The sequence below is a fragment of the Peromyscus californicus genome, unplaced genomic scaffold (genome assembly GCF_007827085.1).
Source record: "Peromyscus californicus insignis strain IS unplaced genomic scaffold, ASM782708v3 Scaffold_9__1_contigs__length_137607984, whole genome shotgun sequence".
Lineage (NCBI taxonomy): Eukaryota > Metazoa > Chordata > Mammalia > Rodentia > Cricetidae > Peromyscus > Peromyscus californicus.
The window spans coordinates 107,679,975-107,696,816 of NW_026294617.1; the positions used below are offsets into that span (position 1 = coordinate 107,679,975).

The 16,842-nt window shown below is 42.1% G+C and overlaps 1 protein-coding gene across 1 annotated transcript in view; it reads left to right on the forward strand.

Annotated features, from left to right (window-relative positions):
* Positions 1–16,842, forward strand: part of Col25a1 (collagen type XXV alpha 1 chain) — a 410,812-nt gene that overhangs the window by 194,824 nt on the left and 199,146 nt on the right. Inside the window, exons 3-4 of the mRNA XM_052730008.1 lie at positions 13,314–13,358; positions 15,293–15,300. Of these exons, the coding sequence (XP_052585968.1) occupies positions 13,314–13,358; positions 15,293–15,300 (53 nt within the window). The remainder of the gene's footprint in view (positions 1–13,313; positions 13,359–15,292; positions 15,301–16,842) is intronic.

Sequence of the window (16,842 nt, forward strand, 5' to 3'; positions counted from 1 at the left end):
TAACTGGCGTTCGTGTGGGTTACTACTCTCAAAACCACATTTGCCGTCTACCACTCTGGACACACAGCAAGTGTGGTTGTTTAGTCAGTATTTTGTTTCTCAAAGAATCGTGGTGTTTGAAGGTAGCAAAGTTCTGGACAGTCCTTCCATGTTGCAGACAGCAGGTATACAATTCTGTCAAACTGAATAACAGCAAGGTATACAGAGTCTGGTTTTCTAGCCAGGATTCTGCTGGTTCCTCATTTCAAAGATGGCTGAAATCAATATTCCTGGTGGCAGTTCTGAATCAAGGTACCATGTGTCAGTGGAAATACCTGAAAAGATTTCATAGATTAAAACTAGTCAATAGGAAGACACAGGTAATCTCAGTAGATTTGGTCTGTTTTAAGATTTGCTGTGACACACTGACTGCAATATTCTTACCACATTATTATCTGCTCAGTGGGTAGAAACTTATAACTGTATTCATGAAACCGGCCTCCAGTTGCTCTATATGCCAAATACAAAAAAAATAGTGTTCTCTAACGGCCGCTGCATCTCGTCTTACAAAGAGCGACATCCTCTGCAGGGGATTTAATCGGTATTAACATGCCAGTGTTCTCTTACTGCTTCCAAGGCTGATACCTGATGCCTGTGTCGATAACAGGGGAGTTTCCTTGTACTGAGCGGTGTGTACAAGTAGTATCAGCGTTTTCTTTTATTCTACAAGGCTCCAATTTGGGGACTGCCTGCTGCCCTTTGACTAGGCCTTTTTGCCCCCCATATCCGTCTAAACCCACCAGCTGGATTTGCCTTGTCAAATATTACCTCTAGTCTCTTTCTTTTGTCCCACCTTCCTTTATCACCATGGGCCTTGGCTTCTGTGGGAGACTCACAGCTGACCCTCCTGCCCTGTTAGTTTTCCCAGCACATGGCTTTCTTGAGATCCTCATCTGGCCAGTCGATATTTAGTTCCTTCCTGTTACCTCCCGGAGAACTTCCTAATATCTTCAGGTACCTGTGCCGATTGTCCTCATCCAGCCCTATTTCAGCTGTGGGTCCTCAGTCAGTGACGACATGGTCAGCTGTAGTGCTCAGGGCTAGGTGTGTTTGCTGCTGTCTTACTCCATGCTGTCTCGTCCCTTTACATACTGCTTCTGAGTCAAGTGAAGGTGTCTCCTCTCGGGTGGGCGGCTTCTCCTCTGTTCTGTGGGTGACTGTTGTATGACCATTGCCGTTTGCAGCGTGACACCCTTAGGTAGAAGCTAACTTTATTCTTTTAGTCCTCCCAAGAAGAAACCACATGTTCACATGCAGTGAATTAGCATGAGCCGCTCACTGCTCGACTTCCAATGTTTTAATAGTCAAGAGTTGCTTTAGTTGTGCCCACGTTTATTTCAGCATAATATCTTCAGAGAACAGAAACTTTCAGTCAGATGTCTAGGGGATTTATTATATCCATAGTAATCCTTTCTCACACTAGTATTAACAACTGACTTCAAAGCCTATCAGCAGAATTTAGCAATTCTTTAATAATGATTGTATAATGAGGTTCTGCTCATGGGAGATGACTGAACCTGATTAGGTCATATATATTCACAAATATACATGTGGATGGAATATAGGTCATGTCAAAATGGATTAAGGTCCCAATTTCTTCATTTTCATTACCACGCAAGTAGAGATAAGATAAAAAGTATATGTGAAAATGTGTTCTATTGAACATAATTTACACAATAACTCTTTGTTTAAGGAACTTACTTTGTGTATATTTCCTAATCATCTCAATTATGGTGGTTTCTTTTATGTTTTAAAAGATAACCAAAGAGCCTACCTATTTACCACTGCAGTTGGCAGTGTGAACCTGGGAGAGTGGGGCCTAAAATGAGGCAGATTAAAGTCTCACGCAATAGCCAACTTTATTCAGAGCATCAGACAATGTTTACTCTGAGGGTTACGAAGAGTCACCCGAGTAAAGTGTCCACTCGCAAGGACAAGCTACGCATGGCCAAAACATGGTTTTCCATAAGGCACATGAGTAATAACAGCTGAAGGGAACTCAGGCCTTTCTGCTACACCTGGGAGGAGCAGAAAAACACATTCCAAGAACAAGTCTGTGTTTGGAAGAAGCTGAGGTCACAAGGCTCTTGTCTTGTTTTCTTGGAGTGTTCTCACAAGCACTCAGAATTCTCACAGGACTCCATTCTTGGACCGTGTTCTGACACCTACCTATTGCTAAATTTAAAAACCAGGGAGGAGAGGGGGGCTCAGATACTATCACAATTGCTTCTGTATTTACTGTAATATTTTCTTTACAGGTTTTTTTTTTCCCTCTAATGTCACAGGGCATTGTAGTACAACAACCTAGTTAACTGCTCCATTTCATGGGATTGTCTTATGATAATCAAGTTGTAAAACAAAAGAACTTGAATTACTATCTACTTCCATTGTGGATCTGGTTTATTCTTTCTTTTTACAAATCCTTTAAAATACTTGTCAGCCACCACAGATTCCACTAAAAACATGTAAGCTAAAAAGCTCATTTAATTCTTTTTCCTGTGAGCTTGGTAACTCATCTTTTGAAAATATGGCTGTTCATAGCCGTGTGACCACCCTTACAAAGATGCATGCCTGCTTCCTGTTCCTATGCCCTGATGTCTTGCAGCTTTCTCCGCTGCAAATAGACACTCAAAGAAAAAAGCTGTCATGATAAATCCCCTGTAGGATCACGGGGCAAAACACTCTAGTAGCTTTTAATAATGAAACACGTTATGTGTGGGGACAGAATGATAGAAATAACAACTGTGCTCCGTCAGCCCCCATTCCAGTCAACGGGATGGCAGTGTCAGGTTATCTACAGAGGAGCAGTTTCCAGCGGAGGCTCCATATTTATTGTCTAAATATTAGAAACAGCAATCATTTACTGGAATCCCACGTCTGGGTGGAAAGAATCTATACTGAAACCTAGATGGTTGCTTGCACAGGGCTTAGAAATCTCCTTCAGTTGTGTAATCATTTCTAGTATGTTCTTCTGAGTCTCCAGTTGTTAGGGTGTGTGTGTGTGTTTTGTGTGTGTGTGTGTGTGTGTGTGTGTGTGTGTGTGTGTGTGTGTGTTCTTGTTCCTAGCTATAGAATTTATAAATGCCACTTGATTCTGGATCAACATGAAATGCTTTGACTAAACAGGTTAGGCTGGTGGGAAGTCTAGGAGAATGGAACCCCCGACCTCTGTCTAGAAGAGAAACAGATGGCAGAGATCAGAAATGGAAGTCCTCTCACAGGAAAGCGTGAGAACTGCACTGGCCTCAGTAATGACATGTCCCCGGCACTTATCTAAAACATTTAAATGGCAGTTATTAAATCCCTACTTTATTTGCAAATGACTAGGGAAAGCAAGAGTCGTACTTCTGATGGTTTTGTGAAAAGGATAAAAATTCCCTTTGCCAGAAAAGAAACATTGCTGTTTGAGAACTCACCTAATAAGTATGTTCTGGAATAACTGCTCCATTTTCTTCTAGACCGGTGACTTCTAGACTGTTCTGATACTCCTCCAAGAATGTATTATATTTGACATTTAAAGGCTACATATGTATTTAACCTCTCAGTTGACTTTTAACGACTACTGTTAATGAATCTACAATTATTAAAGAGTGTTCTTTTCCTTTCTCTTAACCCCTTCCATGGGTCACATTTGTTTGGGAAGGTAGAGATCAAACCCAGGATCTTGGGCATGTAGGGCAAGCACTCTGTCACTGAACTATACTCCCACGCATTAAACAAAACAAAACAAAAAACTATCTTCAATGGACAAAATTTCTTTATATATTTTAGGTTTTAGTTTTATATGGAATTATCAAAATATTCCTATAAAAGTTTGAAAATAACACTTTTTAAAAAAATCCACAAAATTAAATATTGGTATTTTTTTATTTTAAAAAGTTCTGAGCATTTTGAAAGAACAACTTTTCTTACCGTAAAGGACCATTTTACACTGTAAATGTTCACAACTTATTAGAAACATATGACCTACTTAGTGCATAAAAATAGAAGCTTTGCAGCATCATGTTGGTTGTTTATGAGTAAAGTACAGCCAGTTGCTGTGGTTCATACTCTAATCCTAGTGTTTAGGAGGTCGAGGCAAGAGGCTGGGCATTCATGGCTAGCCTGGGTTATGTAGCACATTCCAAGTCAGCCTATATAGCCTGACACTATCTCAAATGAAAACCAAGCAAAACTACCCTAAAATACAGTGAACAATTGTGCTGACAGGTTATTGATTTATATATTGTTATTAGTCTAACAATGTATAAGAATAGAGTCCTTGAAACTGGTGGGCTAAAATCTTGGGAAGTAAATACATAAGTAATAGGAAAGAACTGTTTATTTAAAAATTTGACCTGCCGTGAAGTAAGCCAGCATGTACCAAATAGACCATGGGTCGTATTCTTTCCAGGCTTAATGAAGCAAGCAACTCTGGGACAATTGCCAGTGATGACCTTTGACTGCTCACTCATGGTAATAGGGACTAAGAATAAACCTTAATAGCCAGCCTCCAAGACACAAGGCAGGATGGTGACAAAGTGAAGCACCCTGGGAAGTTTCTGCCGGTTGTGTCCAGCCTCTCAAGTCTGTAGAGTGTGGTTTAACAATGAGCAGCAACAGGACAGGTCACAGTACCGGGTGTGGAGTGAAGGGCCCCTTTTCTGTTGTGGTTTCAGCACACACTGAAATGTGGATCTCTATAAACTCACTTTAGCTGATAAACTTTTGACTCCAAACAGTTGCAACTCAGTTTGGCAAGCAGGGTGCTCTGACTGCCAAGCACAGAATGGAACTGTTTAGGTTACATGTGAGCTCCTGGGTATGTTGTAACAGAGACATTTTATGATCATAGAGGGCATGCATTTTAGTCAGGATTCTTCCGTCAGGCATTTGCTGTGTAAACCTCTTGATGCTAATTGTGGAACAAAAAGCTTTGGGCCACCTTGAAGGAATTCTAGGCATCAAGTAAGCAAGCAGGTGGGAGGCCTGTGGAGAAGATTCTGAAATTGATCTGTGTCTGCTTGTAAGGTTAATCCAAAGATCTGAAGGTAAACCTGGTTTAGGCTGCTGAAGATGGAGAGGGTGGTTCAAGCAGAATGACCCACTGTCTCCTCTGTGGACAGGCAGGTGCTTCCCTACCAACAGCTGCAGCTGTTAGAGCCCTAGTCCAGGGAGGAGCATCCCAGCATGCCTGGAGGAGCATCCCAGCATGCCTGGAGGAGCATCCCAGCATGCCTGGAGAAGCATCCCAGCGTGCCTGGAGAAGCATCCCAGCGTGCCTGGAGAAGCATCCCAGCGTGCCTGGAGGAGCATCCCAGTGTGCCTGGAGGAGCATCCCAGCGTGCCTGGAGAAGCATCCCAGCGTACCTGGAGGATCATCCAGTGTGCCTGGAGGATCATCCAGTGTGCCTGGAGGAGCATCCAGTGTGCCTGGAGGAGCATCCAGTGTGCCTGGAGGAGCATCCAGTGTGCCTGGAGAGCATCCAGTGTGCCTGGAGGAGCATCCAGTGTACCTGGAGGAGCATCCAGCGTGCCTGGAGGAGCATCCAGCGTACCTGGAGGAGCATCCAGTGTGCCTGGAGGAGCATCCAGCGTACCTGGAGGAGCATCCAGTGTGCCTGGAGGAGCATCCAAGAGTGCACTCATGTCTCCTGCAGGCCTCCCTCCTCCCACGTGATTGTGCCAGGAGGCCTTCTGCATCTGTGAGGTCCTTCCTGCTCGTTCCCTCTCTGACCAGTGGCTCAGTCTCCAGCTCTTCCCTTTGTGTTGACATCTCCATTTTTCTGCCTACAGAAGTTTAAATAAGAGAATCTGTTTGCAGGCTGTTTGCCCACAGATATTGTTTGGGGTATTTTTATGTGTTTTCTCTAATGTACTTCAAGAGTCCTCATGCTCTTGGAAACTATACTTCTAAGATGTACTTGTTCATAAGAGGTAAAAGTTTTTATGAAATACAAATAAATCCATGTAAAAAAAGTCTTCTTGGAGCACCCAGAAAGATTTCTTGAGCTTCATTTTGAGACACTGGCAGGAGAGGAGAAGAGTAAAAAGATGCAAGAAAGAAGGCTCAGAATAGGTGAGGTTGGTGATTTAATGAAATGAGAGAGTTTGGCTCCAGCAATCGCCTACCCTGAGACCACAGGAAAGCACATAGATGTGTCTAGACTCACATCTAGTAACACAGCAGAGCCTTTAGTGCCCGTTAAGAGTGTTCAAACAATATTAGTTTTGTGGGCTGGTCTTAGTCAGGGTTTCTATTGCTGTGATGAAACACTATGACCAAAAGCAACTTGAGGAGGAATGGGCTTATTTGGCTTAGGCTTCCGTATTATATGTAGTCCACCACTGAAGGAAGTCTGGGCAGGAACTCAAGTACAGCAGGACCCTGTGGGTAGGAGCTGATGCACACGCCGTGGAGAGGTGCTGCTTACTGGCTTGCTTGCTCCTCTTGACTTTCTCAGCCTGCTTTCTTAGAGAACTCAGGACCACCAGCCCAGGGATGGCACCACCCACCATGGGCTGGGCCCTAACACATCAATCACTAATTAAGAAAATGCCTTCCAGGCTTACCCACAGCCCAACCTCATGGCATTTTCTCAGCCTAGGTTCCCTCCTCTCAGATGACTCTAGCTTGTGTCAAGTTGAACAAAAACTAGCCAGGCCAGCCAGGAAAACTGGCCTATTCTAAGAGCCTTTGCTGTGACGTTGATGAACTGGGTCTGCCCACAGCTGGATTTCTACACACTGGCTTAAAAAGCATTAGCATTATGGCTATCTTTTTAAACCCAATTTCTGTTTTGCCTCAGACTATGTGTATTCCAGTTTTACAGAGGTTGTAAGATCTCACCAAGGCATGAGTCATATCCATTATCGTGGGTCTACTGATCCTGAAGAATCATCAGGCCTTGTTGTCTACCTGTGTTTTCTGTGATTCATTCTTCATCTCCCCAAGTCTCTGCTTGGAGATTTCCTTTGCTCTGTTTCTGTTTCTCCCCATTCATGTTTACGAACCCACTTCCTTTTGCAGAGACTTGACTTTCTGCTGATAGAAGCCACTGAAAATTCTCTTGCAAGGCTCTCTTCGAGCTTAGTAAATAAGCATCATTTTTCCAGTGTTGCTTCTGTTTCCTGCTTGGCTGGTACTTCATCACTTAATTTGCAGTGGAAATAGTTACTAGTTTTTTTTTTTTTTTTTTTTTTTTTTTTTTTTTTTGGTTTTTTCGAGACAGGGTTTCTCTGTGTAGCTTTGCGCCTCTCCTGGAACTCACTTGGTAGCCCAGGTCAGCCTCGAACTCACAGAGATCCGCCTGGCTCTGCCTCCCGAGTGCTGGGATTAAAGGCGTGCGCCACCACCGCCCGGCTATAGTTACTAGTTTTTAAGACTATTTCAACCAAGACAATTAGAGTCAACTTCTTGAATAGGTATTACTTATTAAAATGTAAAGCACAAAATAAGTTAATTTAACAATTCAAGAGTTCCGTGGGATTGGTACTTTATTAGTATTGTTCCCATTCTTTTTAAATTTTTATTTATGAATTTCTTACCTGTATGTATTGAAGTAGGATAATCTCTAACCCCCACATTTCCTGAAAATCCCTGTATATCCCCCATCATGCCCTCCTTTCAACTGCATTTTTTAAAATAACCCACTAAGTATAGTTAGAGCTGCCCTTAAGTGCATGGATGTGGGCCACCTGCTGGAACACAGGAAACATATCAGTTGCCACATCTCCAATAAAGAATAATTCTTTCTCTCAGAAGCTATCCATAGTCCATAGCTCCTCAGTAAGGGTGGGGCCTGGAGATGGCCTGCGCTCTCTATGCCCCTCTATGGTGGGGTTTTGGCTGGCTTGGGCTTGTGCAGGTCACCACCGCTGCTATGAGTTCCTTATCGCATTGGCTGTCAGGGCCAGAAAACAGCGTTTTCCTTTGCCTCCATCCTCTGGTTCTTAAAATCTTCTCATCTCTTCCTCTGCCATGTCCCCCCAACATTGGTGGTGGTGGGGCTAATGAAGATGTCCTATTTTTAGGGCTGAATATTGAGTCTCTTATTGACTGCTGTCCACTGAAAAAGAATCTTCTCTGAGCGAAGTTGAGAGCAGCCAAGATCTATGGGTATAAACATAAATATTTAGAAGGTACTTTGGCATGGACATTTAGCAAAATAATAATAGTAGGTTCGACCCTAGTACCTAAGAATTTCCCAGCCATGGGATTTTGATCAGAACTACAGTACTAGGTACGAAATTCCCCTCCTGTGCAGCATGGCTCAGATCCAATCAGAAAGTGATTAGTTATCCCAAAATTATTATGCCGCTTGTCTTAGGGTTGTTGTTGCTATGAAGAGACACCATGACCACAGCAACTCATAAAGAAAACATTTAATTGGGGTGGTTTGCTTACAGTTTCAGAGGTTCAGTCCATTATCATCATAACAGGGAGAATGGCAGACACGGTGCTGGAGCTGAGAGTCCTTACATCTTGACAGGCAGGCAACAAGAAATCAACTGACTGTCACACTGAGTGAAGCTTGAGAACATGACCTCAAAGCCTGCCCCCACAGTGACACACTTCCTCCAACAAGACCACACATAGTGCCATTCTCTTTGGGGGCCATTTTCTTACAAACCACCACACCGCTATTGTACTAGTTGGCACAATAAATATTGTAGCATTCATGGTCCAGCATTGGGTAACACCATTGGTGTCTTCTTCCCCTCAGCAGCCTGCATAGCACCTTCCAGTACTATGCAAGCTAGCCCAGCACAGAGCCTGTTTCCTGGTCAGTTTGAGATTGACGTCTCTGTATCCTGCAGCCAAAGCATGTGGTGTCTTCAGCAGTAGGGACTTATTTTGTAGTTATGGTGGGTAACCAACAACAATGGCAAGAGCCTGTCTGTAGCACGAATCTTAAAAGGTCTTATTAATAAAAACAAACCTGGGAGCCAGGTATTGGGATGAATGCTGGAAGATCAGAGAAGCAGAACAAGTCACAGCTAACCCCACCTCAATAACTTCTCAGCTGATCCTGTTTCCTCAACCTGGAAGCTTCTGAGTCCTCATCTGAATGGATCTCAGCTGATCTGCTCCTAAAAGCCTAAAAGCTTAAAAGGGGCTCTAGTTCCTGGTCCTCACGCCTTATATACCTTTCTGCTTCCTGCCATCACTTCCTGGGATTAAAGGAGTGTGTCACCATGCCTGGCTGTTTCCAGTTTGGCCTTGAACTCACAGAGATACCAATGGATCTCTGCCTCTGGAATGCTAGGATTAAAGGCATATGCTACCACTGCCTAACATCTGTGTTTAATATAGCTGCTGTTCTGTTCTCTGACCCCCAGATGAGTTTATTGGGGTGCACAATATATCAACCACACATGTATTGTTCTGGAGACCTCTGGGGCTTCCCTGACAAATTACTTGTAAAGAGATATCCCACACTGGATGCTTACCTCTCACCACATCAAAACTGAACTCCAGAGTCAAGAACTTCAACATAAGACTTGATACTCAGAAGTTTCTAGAAGAAAAAGTAGGGAGCATACATCAATGTGTAGACATGGATAAGGAGAACTGTCTGAATAAAACTCCAATAGCAAAGGAAATATGACTAACAGTTAACAGATGAGATCTTGGGAAACCTAAAGCCTGTGTTCAGCAGAGTAAGTAGTGAGATGAGTGAATAGGCAGCCGACAGAAAATCTTTTCTAGATAGTCACCTGATAGGTTAGTGTCTAAAATATACAAAGAACTAAAAAAACCCAAACCATAAGAAAATAACCCAATTTAAAGATGGACTACAAAACTAAACAAAAAATGTCCAAAGAAGAAATTCAGATGACTAGGAAACCCTTTAGAAAGTGTTCAACATCTTTAGCCATCAGAGAGCTGCAAATCAAAACTTCTTTAAGATTACATCCCATCACAGGAGCAATGGCCATCATCAGGGACAGAAATGACAAGTGCTGGTGTGATGTGGGGAAAGAGGAACTGCTGATAGGAGTGTAAACGAGTTCAACTACTTTAGAAGTCAGTCTGGAGGCTTCTCAAAAGCTAGAACTCGAACTGCCATATGACCCAGCTATACCATTCCTGGGCAAATACACAACAGTCTGTATCCTACTATACAGACACTTAGATAAACACACTCACTGCTGTCCTAGTCACAGTAGCTAGCAAACAGTCAGCCTAAATGTTCATGAACAGATGAATGGGTAAGAAAAATGGGGCATGGATACACAGTGGAATATTACTCAACTGTCAAGAAAAATGGAATCATGAAATTTGCAGATAAATAGAACTGGAAAAAAAAGATACTGAGTGAAGTAACTCAGAAAGAGAAACCCTCCATCTTCTCTCTCATATACAGATCTTAATTTCAAGTATTGTATTTTGCATATTTAAGTTGGAGCACAAGTTGCAGTGTGCAAACCAGAAAGAGATCTAGGGGGATCATGTGAGGGGAGGAAGATGGTGTGTTACAGGTAAAAGGAAAGTAGGAAGGTGGAAGTGGGACAGGGCAGGGTGTGGAGTATGGAGGAAATCAGGGAGTGTAAAGGACAGGGCTAACCCAAAGGAAGACGGCACGAAAAACCATATGGGAGGCTACAATTCAATTTTTTCCCAGTTGTGGGATAGCAGGACACATGTAAGAAGAAGGAAGAGGGGTCATAGTGAGTGTTAAGAGATTCGGCAGGACTGGGGGTGGGGAGTCAGGGAGAAGAGGGTAGTGGACTGGTTAGCTAAAATAAGGATGTATGAAGAAGCCTTATGGAAACCTAATTATTAAGCTAATTTCAAAATGAAACTTTTAACAGCAACAAAAACAGCAAAGGAGTTTGAACAGAGTTATCCTGTGTGGGTGGACAAGGTCACTGTCTTTTGTCAGTTCTTCCCTCCTCCAACACCACTTTGGTTTTTTTTGAGACAGGGTTTCTCTGTGTAGCCTTGGTTGTCCTGGAACTTCATCTGTAGACCAGGCTGGCCTCGAACTCACAGAGATCCACCTGCCTCTGCCTCCCGAGTGCTGGGATTAAAGGCATGCACCACTACTGCCCAGCTTATCAGCTCTTACCAGTAGTTTTGTCTGGGAGTTTTCATCTTCTCTCTCGGCTGCTCTGTGGTTGTTCATTGTCCAATCCATCTCTCCCATTCTGTTTTTCACTTTGGTTTTGATCTTAAATTTAGAGGCAAGCCCAGTGTTCTTATCTGTTTGTTGGACTTCTTCAAACTTTGGTTGACTTTTTTGCCAGCAAGATATCTAGATGGTGCTGAGAATTTTGTACAGTTCACTAGCTTGCTTACCTCATGTTAGAGGTCACTCACTGTAGACTTCTGCATCCATTTTTCATTATCTCATACTCTTCCTCAATCCAGTGTTTGTCGTAAGTTCAATGTATTTTAGGCTCTCATCTTACCACTTAGTGTGGATTCACTGTCTCTCAAATATTATGGTATTCTTCATAAAGCCCTGTCATCCTCAGGGGGTGCCATCTTTCAAATGTCTTCCACTCCATTTCCTTTTGTTGCACAGTTTCTTTGGCATTTGATTGATTTCTAGAAGATTTGTGATTGAATATTCGAAGAAGATGTGTTTAGAAATAGCATTACTCTGCTTTTTTGGGTTTCTCCTGGAGATAAAATTGCTTCTTTGTCACTTTCTTATTGATAAGTTAGCAGCCAATCCGGATGCCTCCGACTGTGTTTGAGCCCCTGATCTTCCTGATGCTGTCTCCTTACCTTTGAGTGGTAAATTTCTTCTTCTGTGAGTTTAATGTGGAGTATTCTTGTTTGTCACTTAAAGTATCAATCAGTTCATAGAACTCCTATATTCCTTGCTTAAAAAAAATAGTCTCCTCTTCAACAGTGGCTTCTATTGTTAACCACGTCCACCACTTATGAGCCTGCTAAGTTTCCTTCGTTAAGTGATTTTACACTACAAACATCTATCCTCAGGAGTTGAAAATGCCAGAATCTGTCAGTACATATGTCCATGTGTGAGTTTGAGCAAGTGTATAAAGTATATTTTTCTTATATAGTAAGAGCCTATCATGTTTATTTACTTATTTAATTTTCCTGTCCCAGTCTTTAGGAATGAGTATGTATGGAATTCTCCTCTTCTTCTAGAATATAGAAAGAAATCCAAAAGTCTACTGATAGTTTGGGTTTTGCTATAAAGCTGGATCTCCTAGTATCTTAAATTGATTTTGTTGCTTAATTAATTTTTTTACCCTGCTATCAACACAGATGTCCATACTTCTCCTGTGTGAGCTAGAGGGGAAGCTGGGTGGCCTACCAGTGTTCCCACTGCTCATGGTAGTGTCTGGTTAGAGCTGATAACTCAAAATCATGATGACAGTCACTGTGTCTCTGGAACTTTCTGGAGTTTAGAAGTCTTGAGCCCTACTCAGCAGTTCATCCTTAGCAGCCTACAGCGCTCTTGTTTTCCTTGGCTTTTTCTCCCAGCGAGTATTAGAAGCACTCAGTCCTCACTGTGGGCTGATTTCTCTCTTCTGTTCACTTGAGCCATAATTCAGTGGAAGCTATTTTTACCCCAGGAAATATGGATAGAAGTTGTGTAATTGAGAACAATGTCTTGAAGTGCAAATGGCTAGAATTTGATGTGCTAAGGCTGATGCAGAATGACTTGGTTGTCCTTACAGGCAACTCACTGAAATAAAAAGGTTTAGAATGTTTTTTGTTTTGTTTTATTTTTTTTCTACTTTTTGAATTGCATCATCATTAAGGCTAACTGTTCATTAAATGATAATGATTTTTGTCTCTATAGAAAAATCAGACTTAAAGTTACATGTAATACACTTAATGGGGTCATCAAGGAATTCCATGATATTCACATTTAACAGAAATATTTTTTCAAGTGTGAATGTAAATTAATTAATTGCTATCCACATAGTTTCAGAAGAATCATGTTCAACCTGACTGAAGATAAACAATAGTTATTTAGTTTTGGTACTTATAATTTGAGACCTTCAGAAAAATGACACCTCACCTGCTTGCTTAGCAAATCTGGTCAATATTGATGGTATGTAAATGGGATGAGCAGAAATTCTGACTTGTTAGTGGTTTGGGGTAGATGGTTAGCTAGACCAGCATTGGGGATGAAATAGAGCTTAGCTTTGCTGAAACACAGAAGAGTATTGCCCTTCATGAACACCGAGTACTTTTCTTAAAGCTGGTGCTGAAAAGCAGGGAGCAAAGATATAGCCATTCTGTAGCAGCCATTATACAAGCAGAAGAAATGAAGCTACACTACAAATAATCTGTTGTATTTCAGGTCCTCCGGGGAAGCGAGGGAAGAGGGGCCGAAGAGGAGAGTCTGGTAAGTGACTGCCTCGTGTTCCGAAAGTTCTGGTACAGTAGCTATGTTTGTTCCCATTAATTAGTGGTGCTGTTCCTTGTTGAAAGGTGTGTGTGTGTGTGTGTGTGTGTGTGTGTGTGTGTGTGTGTGTGTGTGTTTGGCACTTCTATTCTAGACCTTGAATTTCAGAAAAGACCCTAATTTTCAACAAATTCTAAGAAGGAAGTATTGGCAAAATGTCCATTATGGTTTAGTAACCACTGACACTCCCACCCCCCGGTTTTAGCTTGCTTGTTGACCAAAGTCAACCCATCTGTCCTGTGTTCCTTGGTGGGTTTCTCACTCGCACATGGTATGGCAACATGACCATGCGTCCTCTCTCTGGGTGAGCAGTGTGGGGGTATTTGTCTTAGCACTTCAAGGAGAATACCTTGGAAAGCCCTATTATTTTATCCAACTGGCACAGTTTGTCATACTGCTTTACTGTTCTTACAGACTGTAGGAGTAGCCCCTGTATAGCCACAGCGCTTCGGTGATGAGTGCGGTGTCATTAGTCTGTCTGGAGTTTCCATGTTGTCATTGAGGAAATGGAGCTGTTGACTGATCTGGCCAGGGCTATTACAATCCTTTGTCCTGACTCCCTGCTTCAGTAGTTCATGATTTCAGGACAAATTCCTATAGGTAAAGTAAAGTAGAAAAGACCAAATTAAGATATTTCTGAAACCAAGATATAGCAATAAGTAAGGTCGGTTACTGCTCTTAATCTTAGTCTGAGATTTCAGAAGGGCCAGTATCCAGATGGCTTTCTTATGAGAACATCAGTTCTTCCTTTCATGGTGACTCCAGCATGCTCTGAAATGGGGGTTTCCACTATCTAATGCTAGGATTTATCAAGATATAAGATAGTCACTGGCCAGGTGTTGAAAGAGTAGAACCCTAGCTTGTCAGGAAGAGCAGGCAGCAGGCTGAATCTGGGATGTTCTATTTCCTCTTTCCCTTTTAAAAAGGTTGCTAAAGTGAAAGGGATTATGAAAATTCATCACCTGGGGAGGCTGGCTGCTGATTTCTGAGTATCCTCAAGAGCCGTCCTTAGGCCTCCCTGAGAGTAGCTGGCAGGGCAGGGTTCAGAAGCGAGGCTTCATCCCATCCTTTAAAATTAAATGTCAAGGCCAGCCTGCGGCGTGATGGGACTCGCTTTGGCACCTTCAGTTTGTTCTCATTTGTTTGGTTTCCCCAGTACCTGCCCCAACTCGATGCCTCTCCCACTCTAGCCAGGAAAAGAAACGATAAAACGTTGTTGGAGTCAGACAATCACCCAAACAATCTTGTGTCAAAAGATTAAGGAGGAAGTTCTATAGACAAGATCAAAATCATTCCCCAACCGCCTAGTCACTTAGAGTTGGTGTTTAGAGCATATGGTGTGTGAAATACAGAAATGTTCTCAGTGTTTGCCTGTGTTCTGGTTTCAAGAAACCTCTAGAGACACCAGGCCTGGGCCTTCATGCATTGGGGAAGCGTTGAAGGAAGGGCGTTCTTCAAGGGCAGCCTTCAGCAAATGATAGGCTTTGCTGATTTCACTGTTTATCAAGCTCAATTCTCTGGAGTAGCCTGTCAAAAACAGTCAAGATTCTCCTGACTCATATTTTACTTAAACATGTAGGTATTACACAGTTTTATTTAAAGATCACAGGCCTCTCAGCTACACATGAGTGCACTTTGGAGAACCCAAAAGTTCAAATTCTCTGCACAATTTGTGTTTGGGCATAAGTTTATTTTTTCTGTCATCTCAAAGGTCTGTGATGTAAGGGAAAGACTTAAGAATCATTGTGTTCTAAGTCTCCTTTGTGTTCTCAGCATTGCGATGTGGTTATAATGATTCATTGTCTATTAATTTTAACATTTATATTCACTAATTTCTCTTTCTCTCTTTTTCCTCCCCCGACCCTGCCCCACAGGTCCTCCTGTAAGTATTGTCTGATGATTTGGGCTCTCTACATTAATCAAGATCCACGTATGTTAAAACCTTGTTAAAAACAGATATGGTTGAAGCTTCATTTAGGAAAATGTGACTGACCTTTTATGAATGTTTAATGTGGAAAATAATTTCTTTACTACACAATTTTGGGGTCGTGTATACTAGAATACTAGAATACAATATTGGGGATGGACTTTATTTTTTATGTTGTCACACACTGATTATTCTCTTGAGACTTTGGAGTAATGTATGAAGCTTCTGGTTTTGAGTCTTTTTCCTGGAATTCTGAGGTTTCTTTTGCAAGCAAGTCTCCAAGCTATTTCACACTTCTTTTTTCATCTGTTTAAACTCGTGTCTGAGATATTTGGATTTGCCGGTCCACCAAATGTAGATGGCAACATGATCATGGAAGTGATACCCCCTGTGCGCCGCTGAGGCAAGTCATCCCTTCTAAGGCTGAACTTCCTTTGAAGTCTGTTGGAGCCTTGCCTGCATAAGGAGCCTGAGACACGGCCCTTGGAGAGTTTGTGCTTCTTTCTTTCCTCGAGTAGGTCATAGCTGTGGCATTCCAGACTGCTTTGCACTCACAGGAATAGATTATCTTGTCAGCTTTGAGCTCAATGTGTTTTTGAGTAATATCCTGGATATCTGCTGTATGACCCCGGTGTTTATACTGTGCACCGGGCCTTTTCGGTAGCAGTGATCATTAGCCTTGAGATAGTTTCTCATCCCAGATTCTACATTGCCACTTTATCTGAGGCCAGCATAGTCCAGGGAGAGGGATTAGCACACACTTGTTGACTTGTTCAGAGGAAGCATCGGCTTCTAAATATCTTTTGCAGCCTTCCTGCCATGTTCAAGGATGGGACATAAATCATGTTTGCAATACTCTTGCTTCTGTGACTGACTTATCTGCTCTTGCTTAATGCTAGGTAGACAGCATGGTCCAGGTCTAGAAGCCTTTACTCCCTGCCTACATATTTAAGCTTCTGTCTTTAAAACTCAAAATAAGACATGACTACCCCAGAGGAAACTCCCAAGGTTACAAGGGGAGTAACATGTTCAAGGCTTCTTTCTGGGGTATTTGTGTTTGTCATACAGACTGAGAAGTTAATTCTCATGTCTGCCTGATGGTGACCTTTAAGATGGAAGCATTTCCTCTTTGGTTCATTAAAACAGCATGTAGGCATATTACCTACATTTGCTTGGGCTATCTCTTAGTCCAGATTTTCTGCCAAAAGATTTTGTGTATCTTTTCTTACTGTATATAAAGAAAGGAAGAACTTACTACGTCTCAGCTCTTTGGTGTGCAGTTGTCTATGCACTTTGTGCACAAAATTTCATTTTTATTCATACAACCCTCTGATACTACCAGGGATGAAGCTAAGGTTCATGGAGGTCAATTCCATAAAGTTGCATAGTTAAGGGCTTGTGAAGTGAAAATTTGGTTGGATACATCGGATTTTATATAATTTCAGCTTCCTACTTAATTCCTCATGAATTCTAAGTGTGTTATAACACAGGCCATTG